The sequence below is a fragment of the Eubalaena glacialis genome, chromosome 5 (genome assembly GCF_028564815.1).
Source record: "Eubalaena glacialis isolate mEubGla1 chromosome 5, mEubGla1.1.hap2.+ XY, whole genome shotgun sequence".
Classification (NCBI taxonomy): Eukaryota; Metazoa; Chordata; class Mammalia; order Artiodactyla; family Balaenidae; genus Eubalaena; species Eubalaena glacialis.
The window spans coordinates 38462828-38479913 of NC_083720.1; the positions used below are offsets into that span (position 1 = coordinate 38462828).

Here is a 17086-nt window from a genome sequence, read left to right on the forward strand (position 1 = left end):
GTAGTATATATATGTCCATGCTACTCTCTCACTTCGTCCCAGCTTACCCTTTCCCCCCTCACACCGTGTCCTCAAGTCCATTCTCTATGTCTGCATCTTTATTCCTGTCCTGCTCCTAGGTTCATGAGAACCATTTTTTTTAGATTCCATATATACGTGTTAGCACAGGGTATTTGTTTTTCTCTTTCTGACTTACTTCACTCTGTATGACAGACTCTAAGTCCATCCACCTCACTACAAATAATTCAATTTTGTTTCCTTTTATGGCTGAGTAATATTCCATTGTATATATGTGCCACATCTTCTTTATCCATTCATCTGTGAATGGACACTTTGGTTGGTTCCATGTCCTGGCTATTGTAAATAGTGCTGCAATGAACATTGTGGTACATGTCTCTTTTTGAATTATGGTTTTCTCAGGGTATATGCCCAGCAGTGGGATTGCTGGGTCATATGGTAGTTCTATTTTTAGTTTTTTAAGGAACCTCCATACTGTTCTCCATAGTGGCTGTATCCATTTACATTCCCACCAACAGTGCAAGAGGGTTCCCTTTTTTCTCCACACCCTCTCCAGCATTTATTGTTTGTAGATTTTGTGATGATGGCCATTCTGACTGGTGTGAGATGATACCTCATTGTGGTTTTGATTGGCATTTGTCTAATGATTAGTGATGTTGAGCATCCTTTCATGTGTTTGTTGGCAATTTGTATATCTTCTTTGGAGAAATGTCTGTTTAGGTCTTCTGCCCATTTTTGGATTGCATTGTTTGTTTTTTTGATATTGAGCTGCATGAGCTGCTTGTATATTTTGGAGATTAATCCTTTGTCATGGATGCAAACAACTTTATATTAATGGAAAGCAGGAAACCCGTGTGTAAGAAAATTTGCCCAAGTTCTGTGAGGAAAGCTAAAACTAATTCTTTTTCTCTTTTCAGTGGGTTAACTTTTAGAAGTACGTATTGTTCAGTGCAGTGCATTGGAATGCTTCTTATTACAGCCTTACCAGCCCCAGGTGTTGTCATTGTTTTTGATGTTTGCTGATATGATAAGCATAAAACCATACCTTGTTTTGTTTTGCAAATCTTTGGTTAGCACCAGAGTTTAAATTTATTGGCTTTTTTTTTTTTTTTTTTTTAAACATCTTTATTGAAGTATAATTGCTTTACAATGGTGTGCTAGCTTCTGCTTTACAACAAAGTGAATCAGTTACACATATACATATGTTGCCATATCTCTTCCCTCTTGCATCTCCCTCACTCCCACCCTCCCTATCCCACCCCTCTAGGTGGTCACAAAGCACCGAGCTGATCTCCCTGTGCTATGCGGCTGCTTCCCACTAGTTATCTATTTTACATTTGGTAGTGTATATATGTCCATGACACTCTCTCACCCTGTCACATCTCACCCCTCCCCCTCCCCATATCCTCAAGTCCATTCTCTAGTAGGTCTGTGTCTTTATTCCCATCTTGCCACTAGGTTCTTCATGACCTCTTTTTTTTTTTTTTTTTTTTTTCCCTTAGATTCCATATATATGTGTTAGCATACTGTATTTGTTTTTCTCTTTCTGACTTACTTCACTCTGTATGACAGACTCTAACTCCATCCACCTCATTACAAACACCTCCATTTCATTTCTTTTTATGGCTGAGTAATATTCCATTGTATATATGTGCCACATCTTCTTTATCCATTCATCCGATGATGGACACCTAGGTTGCTTCCATGTCCTGGCTATTGTAAACAGAGCTGCAATGAATATTTTGGTACATGACTCTTTCTGAATTATGGTTTTCTCAGGGTATATGCCCAGTAGTGGGATTGCTGGGTCATATGGTAGTTCTATTTTTAGTTTTTTAAGGAACCTCCATACTGTTCTCCATAGTGGCTGTATCAATTTACATTCCCACCAACAGTGCAAGAGTGTTCCCTTTTCTCCACACCCTCTCCAGCATTTATTGTTTCTAGATTTTTTGATGATGGCCATTCTGACCGGTGTGAGATGGTACCTCATTGTAGTTTTGATTTGCATTTCTCTAATGATTAATGATGTTGAGCATTCTTTCATGTGTCTGTTGGCAATCTGTATCTCTTCTTTGGAGAAATGTCTATTTAGGTCTTCTGCCCATTTTTGGATTGGGTTTTTTGTTTTTTTGTTATTGAGCTGCATGAGCTGCTTGTAAATCTTGGAGATTAATCCTTTGTCCGTTGCTTCATTTGTAAATATTTTCTCCCATTCTGAGGGTTGTCTTTTGGTCTTGTTTATGGTTTCCTTTGCTGTGCAAAAGCTTTTAAGTTTCATTAGGTCCCATTTGTTTATTTGTGTTTTTATTTCCATTTCTCTAGGACCTGGGTCAAAAAGGATCTTGCTGTGACTTATGTCATACAGTGTTCTGCCTATGTTTTCCTCTAAGAGTTTGATAGTGTCTGGCCTTACACTTAGGTCTTTAATCCATTTTGAGTTTATTTTTGTGTATGGTGTCAGGGAGTGTTCTAATTTCATACTTTTACATGTACCTGTCCAATTTTCCCAGCACCACTTATTGAAGAGGCTGTCTTTTCTCCACTGTATATGCTTGCCTCCTTTATCAAAGATAAGGTGACCATATGTGCGTGGGCTTATCTCTGGGCTTTCTATCCTGTTCCATTGATCTATATTTCTGTTTTTGTGCCAGTACCAAACTGTCTTGATTACTGTAGCTTTGTAATATAGTCTGAAGTCAGGGAGCCTGATTCCTCCAGCTCCATTTTTCGTTCTCAAGATTGCTTTGGCTATTCGGGGTCTTTTGTGTTTCCATACAAATTGTGAAATTTTTTGTTCTAGTTCTGTGAAAAATGCCAGTGGTAGTTTGATAGGGATTGCATTGAATCTGTAGATTGCTTTGGGTAGCAGAGTCATTTTCACAATGTTGATTCTTCCAATCCAAGAACATGGTATATCTCTCCATCTATTTGTATCATCTTTAATTTCTTTCATCAGTGTCCTATAATTTTCTGCATACAGGTCTTTTGTCTCCTTAGGTAGGTTTATTCCTAGGTATTTTATTCTTTTTGTTGCAATGGTAAACGGGAGTGTTTTCTTAATTTCACTTTCAGATTTTTCATCATTAGTATACAGGAATGCAAGAGATTTCTGTGCATTAATTTTGTATCCTGCTACTTTACCAAATTCATTGATTAGCTCTAGTAGTTTTCTGGTAGCATCTTTTGGATTCTCTATGTATAGTATCATGTCATCTGCAAACAGTGACAGCTTTACTTCTTCTTTTCCGATTTGGATTCCTTTTATTTCTTTTTCGTCTCTGATTGCTGTGGCTAACACTTCCAAAACTATGTTGAATAATAGTGGTGAGAGTGGGCAACCTTGTCTTGTTCCTGATCTTAGTGGAAATGGTTTCAGTTTTTCACCATTGAGGACAATGTTGGCTGTGGGTTTGTCATATACGGCCTTTATTATGTTGAGGAAAGTTCCCTCTATGCCTACTTTCTGCAGGACTTTTATCATAAATGGGTGTTGAATTTTGTCGAAAGCTTTCTCTGCATCTATTGAGATGATCATGTGGTTTTTCTCCTTCAATTTGTTAATATGATGTATCACGTTGATTGATTTGCGTATATTGAAGAATCCTTGCATTCCTGGAATAAACCCCACTTGATCATGGTGTATGATCCTTTTAATGTGCTGTTGGATTCTGTTTGCTAGTATTTTGTTGAGGATTTTTGCATCTATGTTCATCAGTGATATTGGCCTGTAGTTTTCTTTCTTTGTGACATCTTTGCCTGGTTTTGGTATCAGGGTGATGGTGGCCTCGTAGAATGAGTTGGGGAGTGTTCCTCCCTCTGCAATATTTTGGAAGAGTTTGAGAAGGATAGGTGTTAGCTCTTCTCTAAATGTTTGATAGAATTCGCCTGTGAAGCCATCTGGTCCTGGGCTTTTGTTTGTTGGAAGATTTTTAATCACAGTTTCAATTTCAGTGCTTGTGATTGGTCTGTTCATATTTTCTATTTCTTCCTGGTTCAGTCTCGGCAGGTTGTGCATTTCTAAGAATCTGTCCATTTCTTCCAGGTTGTTCATTTTATTAGCATAGAGTTGCTTGTACTAATCTCTTATGATCGTTTGTATTTCTGCAGTGTCAGTGGTTACTTCTCCTTTTTCATTTCTAATTCTATTAATTTGAGTCTTCTCCTTTTTTCTCTTGATGAGTCTGGCTAATGGTTTATCAATTTTGTTTATCTTCTCAAAGAACCAGCTTTTAGTTTCATTGATTTTTGCTATTGTTTCCTTCATTTCTTTTTCATTTATTTCTGATCTGATCTTTATGATTTCTTTCCTTCTGCTAGCTTTGGGGTTTTTTTGTTCTTCTTTCTCTAATTGCTTTAGGTGCAAGGTTAGGTTGTTTATTCGAGATGTTTCCTGTTTCTTGAGGTAGGCTTGTATTGCTATAAACTTCCCTCTTAGAACTGCTTTTGCTGCATCCCATAGGTTTTGGATCGTCGTGTCTCCATTGTCATTTGTTTCTAGGTATTTTTTGATTTCCCCTTTGATTTCTTCAGTGATCACTTCGATATTAAGTAGTGTATTGTGTAGCCTCCATGTGTTTGTATTTTTTACAGATCTTTTCCTGTAATTGATATCTAGTCTCATAGCGTTGTGGTCGGAAAAGATACTTGATACGATTTCAATTTTTTTAAATTTACCAAGGCTTGATTTGTGACCCAAGATATGATCTATCCTGGAGAATGTTCCATGAGCACTTGAGAAAAATGTGTATTCTGTTGTTTTTGGGTGGAATGTCCTATAAATATCAATTAAGTCCATCTTGTTTAATGTATCATTTAAAGCTTGTGTTTCCTTATTTATTTTCATTTTGGATGATCTGTCCATTGGTGAAAGTGGGGTGTTAAAGTCCCCTACTATGATTGTGTTACTGTTGATTTCCCCTTTTATGGCTGTTAGTATTTGCCTTATGTATTGAGGTGCTCCTATGTTGGGTGCATAAATATTTACAATTGTTATACCTTCCTCTTGGATCGATCCCTTGATCATTATATAGTGTCCGTCTTTGTCTCTTGTAATTGTCTTTATTTTAAAGTCTATTTTGTCTGATATGAGAATTGCTACTCCAGCTTTCTTTTGATTTCCATTTGCATGGAATATCTTTTTCCATCCCCTCACTTTCAGTCTGTATGTGTCTCTAGGTCTGAAGTGGGTCTCTTGTAGACAGCATATATATGGGTCTTGTTTTTGTATCCATTCAGCCAGTCTGTGTCTTTTGGTGGGAGCATTTAATCCATTTACATTTAAGGTAATTATCGATATGTATGTTCCTATTCTCATTTTCTTAAATGTTTTGGGTTTGTTATTGTAGGTGTTTTCCTTCTCTTGTGTTTCTTGCCTAGAGAAGTTCCTTTAGCATTTGTTGTAAAGCTGGTTTGGTGGTGCTGAACTCTCTCAGCTTTTGCTTGTCTGTAAAGGTTTTAATTTCTCCATCAAATCTGAATGAGATCCTTGCTGGGTAGAGTAATCTTGGTTGTAGGTTTTTCTCCTTCATCACTTTAAGTATATCCTGCCACTCCCTTCTGGCTTGCAGCGTTTCTGCTGAAAGATCAGCTGTTAACCTTATGGGGATGCCCTTGTGTGTTATCTGTTGTTTTTCCCTTGCTGCTTTTAATATGTTTTCTTTATATTTAATTTTTGATAGTTTGATTAATATGTGTCTTGGTGTGTTTCTCCTTGGATTTATCCTGTATGGGACTCTCTGTGCTTCCAGGACTTGATTAACTATTTCCTTTCCCATATTAGGGAAGTTTTCAACTATAATCTCTTCAAATATTTTCTCAGTCCCTTTCTTTTTCTCTTCTTCTTCTGGGACCCCTATAATTCGAATGTTGGTGCGTTTAATGTTGTCCCAGAGGTCTCTGAGACTGTCCTCAGTTCTTTTCATTCTTTTTTCTTTATTCTGGTCTGCAGTAGTTATTTCCACCATTTTATCTTCCAGGTCACTTATCCGTTCTTCTGCCTCAGTTATTCTGCTATTGATCCCATCTAGAGTATTTTTAATTTCATTTATTGTGCTTGTCATCGTTTCTTGGTTCCTCTTTAGTTCTTCTACGTCCTTGTTAAATGTTTCTTGCATTTTGTCTATTCTATTTCCAAGACTTTGGATCATCCTTACTATCATTATTCTGAATTCTTTTTCAGGTAGACTACCTATTTCCTCTTCATTTGTTAGGTCTGGTGTGTTTTGACCCTGCTCCTTCATCTGCTGTGTGTTTTTCTGTCTTCTCATTTTGCTTATCTTACTGTGTTTGGGGTCTCCTTTTCACAGGCTGCAGGTTCGTAGTTCCCGTTGTTTTTGGTATCTGTCCCCAGTGGCTAAGGTTGGTTCAGTGGGTTGTGTAGGTTTCCTGGTGGAGGGAACTAGTGCCTGTGTTCTGGTGGATGAGGCTGGATGTTGTCTTTCTGGTGGGTTCGTCCACGTCTGGTGGTGTGTTTTGGGGTGTCTGTGGCCTTATTATGATTTTAGGCAGCCTCTCTGTTAATGGATGGGGCTGTGTTCCTCTCTTGCTAGTTGTTTGGCATAGGGTGTCCAGCACTGTAGCTTGCTGGTCGTTGAGTGAAGCTGGGTCTTGATGTTGAGATGGAGATCTGTGAGAGATTTTCGCCGTTTGGTATTACGTGGAGCTGGGAGGTCTCTTGTGGACCAGTGTCCTGAAGTTGGCTCTCCCACCTCAGAGGCACAGCCCTGATGCCTGGCTGGAGCACCAAGAGCCTTTCATCCACACGGCTCAGAATAAAAGGGAGAAAAAATGGAAAGAAAGAAAAAAAGAGGATAAAATAAAATAAAATAAAGCAATTATAATAAAAAATAAGAAAAAAAATTATTAAGAGTAAATTTATTAAGAAAAAAAATTTTTTTTAATTTTTAAAAATAGATTTATTAATTTTTTATACTAAAAATAAGAAAAAAATTATTTAGAAAAAATTTATTAAGAAAAAAAATTTTTAATTTTTTAAAATAAAAAATATGAAAAAACTTATTAAAAATTTTTTTAAAACTAGAAAATAAGGAAAAAATTATTAAGAAAACATTTATTAGGGAAAAGAAAAAAAAAATTTTTAAGCCAAAAAAAAAAAAAAAAAAAAAAAAAACGGACGGACCTAACCCTAGGACTAACGGTGAGAGCAAAGCTATACAGACAAAATCTCACCCAGAAGCATACACATCTACACTCACAAAAAAAAGGAGAAGGGGAAAAGTTAATATATCCTGCTCCCAAAGTCCATCTCCTAAATTTGGGATGATTCGTTGTCTATTCAGGTATTCAACAGATGCAGGCACATCAAGTTGTTTGTGGAGCTTTAATCCGCTGCTTCTGAGGCTGCTGGGAGAGATTTCCCTTTCTCTTCTTTGTTCGTACAGCTCCCGGGGTTCAGCTTTGGATTTGGACCCGCCTCTGCATGTAGGTCCCCTGAGGGCGTCTGTTCCCCGCCCAGACAGAACGGGGTTAAAGGAGCAGCTGATTCGGGGGCTCTGGCTCAGTCAGGCCGGGGGGAGGGAGCGGTACGGAGGAGGCGGGGCGAGCCTGCGGCGGCAGAAGCCGGCGTGACGTTGCAGCAGCCTGAGGCGCGCCGTGCGCTCTCCCGGGGAAGTTGTCCCCGGATTACGGGAGCCTGGCCGTGGCGGGCCGCACAGGCTCCCGGGAGGGGCGGTGTGGAGAATGACCTGTGCTCGCCCACAGGCTGTTTGGTGGCGGCAGCAGCAGCCTTAGCGTCTCATGCCCGTCTCTGGGGTCCGCGCTGATAGCCGCGGCTCGCGCCCGTCTCTGGAGTTCGTTTAAGTGGCGCTCTGAATCCCCTCTCCTTGCACGCCGCGAAACAAAGAGGCAAGAAAAAGTCTCCTGCCTCTTCGGCAGCTGCAGACTTTTTCTCGTGCACCCTCCCGGCTAGTTGTGGTGCGCTAGCCCCTTCAGGCTGTGTTCCCGCAGCCAACCCCAGTCCTCTCCCTGGGATCCGACCGAAGCCCGCGCCTCAGCTCCCAGCCCCCGCCCGCCCCGGCGGGTGAGCAGACAAGCCTCTCGGGCTGGTGAGTGCTGCTCGGCGCCGAGCCTCTGTGCGGGAATCTCTCCGTTTTTCCCTCTGCGTCCCTGTTGCTGTGGGATCCGCGCTGATAGCCGCGGCTCGCGCCCGTCTCTGGAGCTCGTTTAGGCGGCGCTCTGAATCCCCTCTCCTTGCGCGCCGCAAAACAAAGAGGCAAGAAAAATTCTCTTGCCTCTTTGGCAGCTGCAGTCTTTTTCCCGGACTCCCTCCCGGCTAGCACCGAAGCCCGAGCCCCAGCTCCCAGGCCCCGCCCGCCCCGGCGGCTGAGCAGACAAGCCTCTCGGGCTGGTGAGTGCTGGTCGGCACCGCTCCTCTGTGCGGGAATCTCCCCTTTGCCCTCCGCACCACTGTGGCTGCGCTCTCCTCCGTGGCTCCGAAGCTTCCCCCCTCTGCTGCCCACAGTCTCTGCCCACGAAGGGGCTTCCTAGTGTGTGGAAACCTTTCCTCCTTCACAGCTCCCTCCCACTGGTGCAGGTCTCGTCCCTATTCTTTTGTCTCTGTTATTTCTTTTTTCTTTTGCCCTACCCAAGTACGTGGGGATTTTCTTGCCTTTTGGGAGGTCTGACGTCTTCTGCCAGCTTTCAGTGGGTGTTCTGTAGGAGCAGTTCCACGTGTAGATGTATTTCTCATGTATCTGTGGGGAGGAAGGTGATCTCCGCGTCTTACTCTTCCGCCATCTTGCCCCTCCCCCCTTGGCTCATATTAAGTGCTAAGTAAGTGTGTGCTTGATTATTATTACAGCTGAGCAGACAGAGGCTGGGCAAGGGAAAGCAACTGGCCTGGTTTAAAACTGCAGGTTTGTGGTCACAGTGAGACAGAAAGCCAGTCCTCTGGATCTTGGCCCAGAGCTCTTTACTCCAGGCCATGTCAGGTTCCATGCCAAGCCGGAAGTATTACTCCTGATTTAAAGATTAAAAATAATCCTCAACAAACTAAGAATAGAAGAAAATTACCTCAATGTAATAAAGGGCATATAGTTGTTTTATATTATTTTAGACACACAAGAATTCTCATGTTTACTGTTTGCATGGTGTGCCTTTTCTCCATTTTTTACTTTCAAATTGTATCTTTATGTTTAAATGTTTTTCTCTTGTAAATAGGATATACTTGAGTTTTGCTTTCAGATGCATGCCAATAATCTCTGTCTTTTACTTGGAGTATTATTTCCCATTTACATTTCATATAATTATTGATATAGTTGGGTTTAACATACCCTTTTTGCTAAAAAAAAAAAACAACAAAAAAATGCAAAACAAACAACCCGCCCTCAAAACAAAACAAAACAAAAAAATAAAGGGCACATACATGATAAGCCCACAGCTAACATCATACTCAACGATGAAAAACTGAAAGCTTTTCTTCTAAGGTCAGGAAGGTCTTAGAAGGATGCCTACTCTTGCCACTTTTATTCAACATAGTACTGGAAGTCCTAGCCAGAGAAATTAGGCAAGAAAAAGACAGAAAATGCATCCAAGTCAGAAAGGAAGAAGTAAATTATCACTGTTTGCAAATGACATGTTCTTATGTGCAGAAAACCCTAAGATACCACACACACACATACACATACAGAATGTTAGAACTAATAAACAAATTCGGTAAAGTTTTAGGATACAAAATCAACATACAAAAATCAGTTGCATTTCTATACACTAACAAGGAACTATCCAAAAAGGAAATTAAGAAAACAATCCCATTTTCAACAACATCAAAAATAATAAAGTACTTGAGAATAAAGTTAACTATGAAGGTGAAAGACTCTTACATTGAAAACTACAAAACACTGATGAGAGAAATGAAAGAAGACACAAATAAATGGAAAGATCTTCCATGTTCACGTATCAGAAGACAATATATATTAGTTTAAATGTCCATACTACCCAAAGCAATCTACAGATTCAATGCGATCCCTATCAAAATCCCAATGGCATATTTTACAGAAATAGAAAAAAATAATCCTATAGTTTACATGGAACCACAGAAGACCATGAAGGCATCACACTTCCTTATTTCAAAATATGTTATAAAGCCACAGTAATTAAGACAGTATGGTACTGGCATAAAGACAGACATACAGACTAATGAAACAGAAGAGAAAACCCAGAAATAAACCTATGCATATACAGTCAACTGATCGACAAGGGTGCCAAGAATATTCAGTGGGGAAAGGATAATCTTTTTGACAAATGGTGTTGGAAAAACTGGATATCCACATACAAAAGAATGAAATTGGACCCTTATCTTCACTCAAAATGGATTAAAGACTTAAACATAAGACCTGGAACTGTAAAACTTCTAGAAGAAAACATAGGGGGAAAACTTCATAACATTGATCTTGGCAATGATTTTTTGAGTATGACACCCAAAGCAAAATTAGACAGGTGGGACTACATCAAACTAAAAAGCTTCTGCACAACAAAGGAAATCATCAACAGCACACAAAGGCAACCTACAGAATGGGAGAAAATACTAGCAAACCATATATACCCGATAAGGGGCTAATATCCAAAATATATAAGGAACTCCTACATTTCGATAGCAAAAAAATAAAAATAAAGCAAAATGACAATTAAAAAATCCCCCCCCCCAAAGCTTCTAAAAAACCCTGTTAACAAGTGGGCAAAGGACTTCAATAGACATTTCTCCAAAGAAAACATACAAATAGCCAACAGGCATATGAAAAGAGTCTCAACATCATTAATCACCAGAGAAATGCAAATCAAAACAACAAGAGATCACCTCATGCCTGTTAGGATGGCTACTACTACTACTACTACCACTACTACCAAGTGCTGGTGAGGACGTGGAGAACTTGGGAGCCTAGTCTAGTGCACTCTTGGTGGGAATGTCAATTGGTGCAGCCACAATGGAAAACAGTATGGCGGTTCCTCAAAAAACTAAAAATAGAGTTACCATATGATCCAGCAACTCCACTCTTGGGTTTTTATCCCAAAGAGTTGAAAGCAGGATCTTGAAGAGATATTAGCACTCCTATGTTCAATGCAGCAATAGTCACAATAGCCAAGGTATGGAAATGACCTAAATGTTTGTTGATGGATGGGTGGATATAGAAAGTGTAGTATATACATTTAATGCAATATTAATCAGCCTTAAAAAAAAAGAAAGAAATCTTGCATTTTGTGACACTGTGGCTGAATCCTGAAGACATTATGCTAAGTGAAATAAGCCAGTCACAGAGGACAAATACTGCACGATTCCACTGATATGAGGCATCTAAAATAGTCAAACTCATAGAAGCAGAGAGTCGAATTGCGGTTGCCAGGGGCTGGTAGAGGGAAAACTCGGTGTTGCTAATCAACAGGTGTAAGGTTTCAGTAAAGCAAGATGAACAAGCTCTAGAGATCTGCGCAATACGGTGCCTAGAGTTAACAATACTGTGTTGTGCACTTGGACGTTTGTTAAGAGGGAAGGTCTCATGCTAAATGTTCTCACAACGATAAGAAAAGAGATGGAACGCAGTCAACGCGAGGAGAGTGGCTGAGATCTCAGCACTGCTGGCTCTGGGAGCGGAGAGACATTTTTTTCCATCTATGCTTATGCAGTGGGGCTTATAGATGTACCCGAGGGGAATTCATAAAGTTATACAGGGTATGCAAATTGGGAAATTATGTCCCAGCGGAGGAGAGAATTCTGTTTAGAAATGTCATGGTTGTCAATCTAAATGCCTCGTTAAATACAGATTCCATATGTGGTTTTATGACTCCACATGCTAATTTTAAAGAGTGGATACATTCTCTCCCTGCTTTCTCAGAACAGGCAGGGTGCATTTGAGACTGTCTAGCATGACCTTGGTCTTATAAAGAGGAGGAAACGACAGGACTAATCCAAGGTCATGCTGTTAACCCAAGTGCTCCCTCATTCTGCTGACCAGACCAAGGTTAAACAAATAAGTAGGGAGATGATTTCATTTCATCCCAATGTTTCCAAAAAAAGAATTAAGAGTTGATGAAATGAGGCAGAGCCTTGTGGTTGTAACTTCCTGTGCTGTCGTCTTCCCTCTCCGGACAGGAACTACTCCCCTTTCAGGTCACCTCCCCTACATACCCACAAACACCCTCCCTGCTGACTTTTGTATGCCAGGCTCATACACACAGGGCAGCTATTTAACCCAGACCTCTTCAGAAGTTCCCTTCTCCCTCCCTCTAGGCCTAGCCACACTTGTCCTGAGCTACATAAGTGACCTCAGAGGTAGTTTGGATGCTTCGGTACAAGAATCTCCTCTATGCATCCCTGCGAAGTGGCTGGCCAGCTGGCTTGCACACTTTCATGAATGGGGAACTCACCACCCCTGGAGGCAACCCACTCTTTTCCAGAAGGGACAATAATAATAATAATCCTAAGTCTGCCTCCTAGGCCTCAAATTCCTGAATTCTACCTTCTGGAGCCCCCAAGAGAGAAGGGGCGGCTTTGTCCATCAGACGGTTAGGGAACCCCATGGAAGACTCCCTCCTCCGGTTTCCCTGCCCACGTCAACTCAGGCCCCAAGAAACTTTTTCTTTAAAGCCTTGAGGTTTCCTCAGGCCAAGTTGTGCATTGAAGCCAGCCCAGCCAAGGGTACTTTTACTTAAATCATCTCAGTGTTGCTCACTTATGACTTCCTAATACCCATTTTATTAAGAAATATGACTTTTAAGTATTTCTAAGGATAAGTAATTATACTGATAGGCAGCCTTTATTAAGGGGTAATTCTGGGCTAGCTGCTTTATTGAACACCTTGCGTGGATTATTTCTTTCAGTATTACGTTATCCCATTTTACAGATGCGGAAACTGAAGATCAGGTTATGTGGTTGCCCAATGGCACAGAGCTGGGGTTGGAACTTGGGCGTCCAGGCCCTGAACCGCCCCTCTCCCACGCCTCCCTCTGGTTCCCCCGCTTGTGCAGGAGCGCTCACCGCATTGAGGCCACAGAGCTGGTAACAGGCCATGGTGATGACCACAGTGATGACCTGCCAGCGGACGAAGGGACTCCTGAGCAGCTCCAGCACGGACACCAGGCGGCTGTTCCTCTGCTCGCGGCTCTCCGCCAGGACCTCCTCCACCTCTCGGGAGACGTCCTCTTTGCCCAGGAATGTCTGGAAGGCTGCCAACAGGGACAAGCACAGATTTCAGTGGGGTTAGGATGTCCGCTGTGTCTGATGCTGGGTCCGACAGGGATGGTTGGTCCATCCAAGACACACTCCTTGTCAGGGATGCAGCTGGCAGGGATCTTTGAAACCATGGAGTGCCAAGCCTTTGTTTAAAAGTTGGAAAACAGAGGCCCTGAGAGATGCAATGACTTGCCCAAGGTCACTGAGTTGGCCAGGAGAAGAGCCAAGAGAGAACCAGGCTCTTCTGATCGACCCCACAGCAAAGCAGAGCATGCCCAGGGTTCAAATCCCGTCTCTACCACTGGGTAGATGAGCAGTGCCCCGTGCCTCACATGGCTCCTGTAATGATTGGGTGATGTGACATATGCTAAACCCTGGTTCCATGAATATAACTGAGCACCTCCTGTTTGCCTGGCCCTGTGTGCTCATCCTCATAGGAGACATCCAGACAGAGGTCAGATTGCCACTTGCTCAGGATGCCCAGGGGTCGATTCTATCTTCAGAAGGAGGATTGAACTAAATGACCTCCAGGGTCCTTTCCACAAGCCCCTCTGAAACACAGAAACCTGGGTTGGAATATTCTCAAAGAGCTAACCTTCCCAGGATTCAAGCTCACCCGTGTGACTCAGGCCTTTCCCAGGCTGAACACTGCAAATTTCCAGCTTCAGTGAACCTGTCATTTTTTTTTTTTTTTTTTTTTTTACCAAGCCCTTAATTGTGTAAACCTCCATGGATATATGCACAAATGTGGGCTGTCTGATCAGACCCCTGAGATCACAATAATCAGATCAGGGGAGACGCTTTTAGAACATGGATTTATATATTCAGCACTTAGATATTCATCATCCTACAGGGATGGTGGCTATGGTGACGGCTCCTGTGGACATTCCATTCCAGACACAGTGGGCATCATCCCTAAAAACACTGCCCTGCGTCACAGGCCATGTGAAATTGCTCTTCTTAGGTAGGAAAAAAAAAAAAGCTGTTAAATTTCTCCAGATTCTCCAAGAAGCAAGCCCATGAAGGCTCTGGGATATTATTTCCAGGAGTATATTAAAAACCGTCTCAGAATGTCTCTTTTGTAAGCTGTAATTTAATATTTTTCCTAGCATTTATTAAGGGTAAGTGGAAGAAACAGCTGAATGAGTAATGTTTCTGCAACATGCACTACTAAACCATAGTATTTCTCAAAGTTCAAAAATGCAACATTCATGTGACAAAGTAATCCTAGAGTATTAGGGCAAGAAAATATTTATCTCTCCTCCCTGACATACATGCTTTCCATATAAAATAAGGAGAACCTTAGAACTTTTTTTTCCCCTTTTCACCTTGGCTGCCAGGAAGCTCTCAGCTAAATTCAGTGTTCAACTTTTAGAGTTTCCTGGAGCAAAAATCTCTCTTCTTCCTCTTAAAAGTTCTGATCTCCTTCTTCATTTAAAGCATCCATTTAACTTTCCTGTTGTATTTGTGTTCATAAAAAGTTTGCTTCTACTTGTCCCACACCCCTTCTTCTGTGGTTCCCCTGAATGGGTGACGAAGCGTATCTCATGCAACTGGCCTGGCAGACATGAAGATGCGCCACTCAGGCTCCCTTCAGGAAAGGACTTGGCTTCTGGACTGTGAGGAGGTTGGTTAGTTGACAGCCTCCAGCTCTTAGCTTCATGGGCATCCATCTCATCTTTGAAGCCCAAGAAATGCTATTCTCATAGTGGTCCCAGCCCACGACTGAGCACGGCTGTGGTACAAGGGCCCAGCCATCCTTGCCCAGTAGGGACTCATGTAATGCACAAGTGCTGTTCCGGGGCTCCCTCCGGGGCTGGCAGAGACCTTGCCAGGTGGCCCTGTGGTCTGACACTCCCCCTACTCAATCCTGCTGTGCCCTTTCCCTGCCCAGCTGTTACTCCTAACTCCTTCTCAGCCTCTGTTTCCTGGAGAAGCCAACCTGCAACAACTAATTACTTGACAGGGCAAAATCATCAGTCAGCTTCACTCTATTTCCAACTTTGGAAGTGCCAAGCTGCTTTGGTTCTCACACCTTATCCTGAACTATCCCAGTAGTCCATAACTGCTCTCCTGGGTCCAGTCTTCTCGTGCCCTGTGGAGCTCTGACCATAACCCCCTCTGCACGCTGCAGCATCAGCACCCATCTCACCAGTGCACTTGATTCTAAAAGGCCCCCTGGCCTCTACACTCTGCACAGAGCGAAGCTCAGGCTCCATGGCCCAGCCCATGGCTCTCCTTCAGCTTCTCTCCTGCTGCCCCCATCTTTGCATGCATCTCTCTTGGATGTGCAAACATGCATCTCATCTTTCCTACACACGCTGTGCTTTCTTGGTTCTCTGCACTTGGCCATGCCCTTCCCTCTGCCGGGAATGTCCTTCCTGCCTTTCCTTGCCTGGCTAACTTCTCCTCCCTCCCAATGCCAGAGCCTAGGCTCTCACAGCCCTCTGTGCTTTCCCACCTCGGTGCTTTCTCCCCACACTGTCATTGGCACCTCCTTTCCACCTGCTGTGAGCACCTTGAAGCCCAGTTCCTGGTGCCCGGTGGAGGGCAGGTGCCAAGTTCGTGCTTGTTGATCTGAGCTGAACCAACCCAGCTGGCAAACCCACTGCCTTCCCTGAAAGCAGCATTTCTCCACCTTGGCACTTCTGACATCTGGGGCCAGAGAACTCTTTGTGATGGGAGCAGTCCTGTGCATTGTAAGGTGTTTAGCAGCATCCCCTGCCCTCTTACCCACTAGATGCCAGAAGCACCCCCTCAGTTGTGACAATCAAAAATGTCTCCAAGCATTATTTAAAACAGCCAAGACATGAAACAACCCAAGTGTCCATTGATGGATGAATGGATACAGAAAATATGGTATGTATATACACACACACACACACACACACACACACACTGGAATATTATTCAGCCTTAAAAAATAAGGAAATCCTGCCACTTGCAACAACATGGATGGACCTTGAGGGCATTATGCTGAGTGAAATGTCAGACGGAGAAAGACGAATACTGTATGATCTCAGTTATATGTGGAATCTAACTCTCCCCACCCCAAACCAAGCTCATAGACACAGACAACAGATTGGTGGTCGTCAGAGGAAGGAGGTGGTAGGTGAGTGAAATGGGGGAAGGTGGTCAAAAGGTACAAACTTCCAGTTAGAAAATACATACGTCCTGGGGATGCCATGGACAGTACGGTGACTATAGTTAATAATACTGTATTGGATATTTGAAAGTTGCTAAAAGAGTGTGTCAAGAGGGGGCCTCAGAGAGCCTTGTGGCCTGGCACAGGGGCTCAGAGGCCCCTCCCAGGTGGGAAACTCCCATAGATGTCCACCAATACTAAGAAAAGCTTGCTTTGCTCAAAACCTGCCCATGGCGCCTGGCTGGACACAGAGTCCTTTGGGGCAGGAAGGGGGTGAGTGGCTTCCTTAGGTAAATTCTAATGTCCTCTTTTCCCTGGAGGCCATGGGCCTGTGGTCAAGGGGGGACATGGCTTTGAATCCTCCTCTGCCTCAGCCTCAAGGCCAGCAGGTCTATGGCCGGGCCAGTGACCGCAGTCCAGGATGTCTTGCGGGGGGGTGGTTTGGCTTTGCCTGGCTCTGCTGATTGGCAGACAATTGAGTTTCAGGTACCCCAGGCATATCATCGACTCTGATCAGTTCTACAGAACACAGAGCCCTTGTGGGGGACAGCACTGGCCTTTTAAAGGGAGGGTCTCAGACCTGGTTGATGGAAGTCACAGGCCATTCAGAGCCAATTCTCAGCACGAACTTACTGAGCATCTACTAGGCTTCAGGCACTGTGCTAAACAAAAGCCGCAGACCCTGCACCGGCGAGGTGGTGTCCCCATCACATCACATTTCCTAACAAGCTTTTGTG

General features: G+C 42.9%; 1 protein-coding gene across 4 annotated transcripts in view; it reads right to left on the reverse strand.

Moving 5' to 3' along the window:
* Positions 1 to 17086, reverse strand: part of SLC2A9 (solute carrier family 2 member 9) — a 236975-nt gene that overhangs the window by 95420 nt on the left and 124469 nt on the right. For all 4 annotated transcript variants that reach the window (XM_061191238.1, XM_061191237.1, XM_061191239.1 and 1 more), the window contains exon 10: positions 13010 to 13197. In XM_061191238.1, the coding sequence (XP_061047221.1) occupies positions 13010 to 13197 (188 nt within the window). The remainder of the gene's footprint in view (positions 1 to 13009; positions 13198 to 17086) is intronic.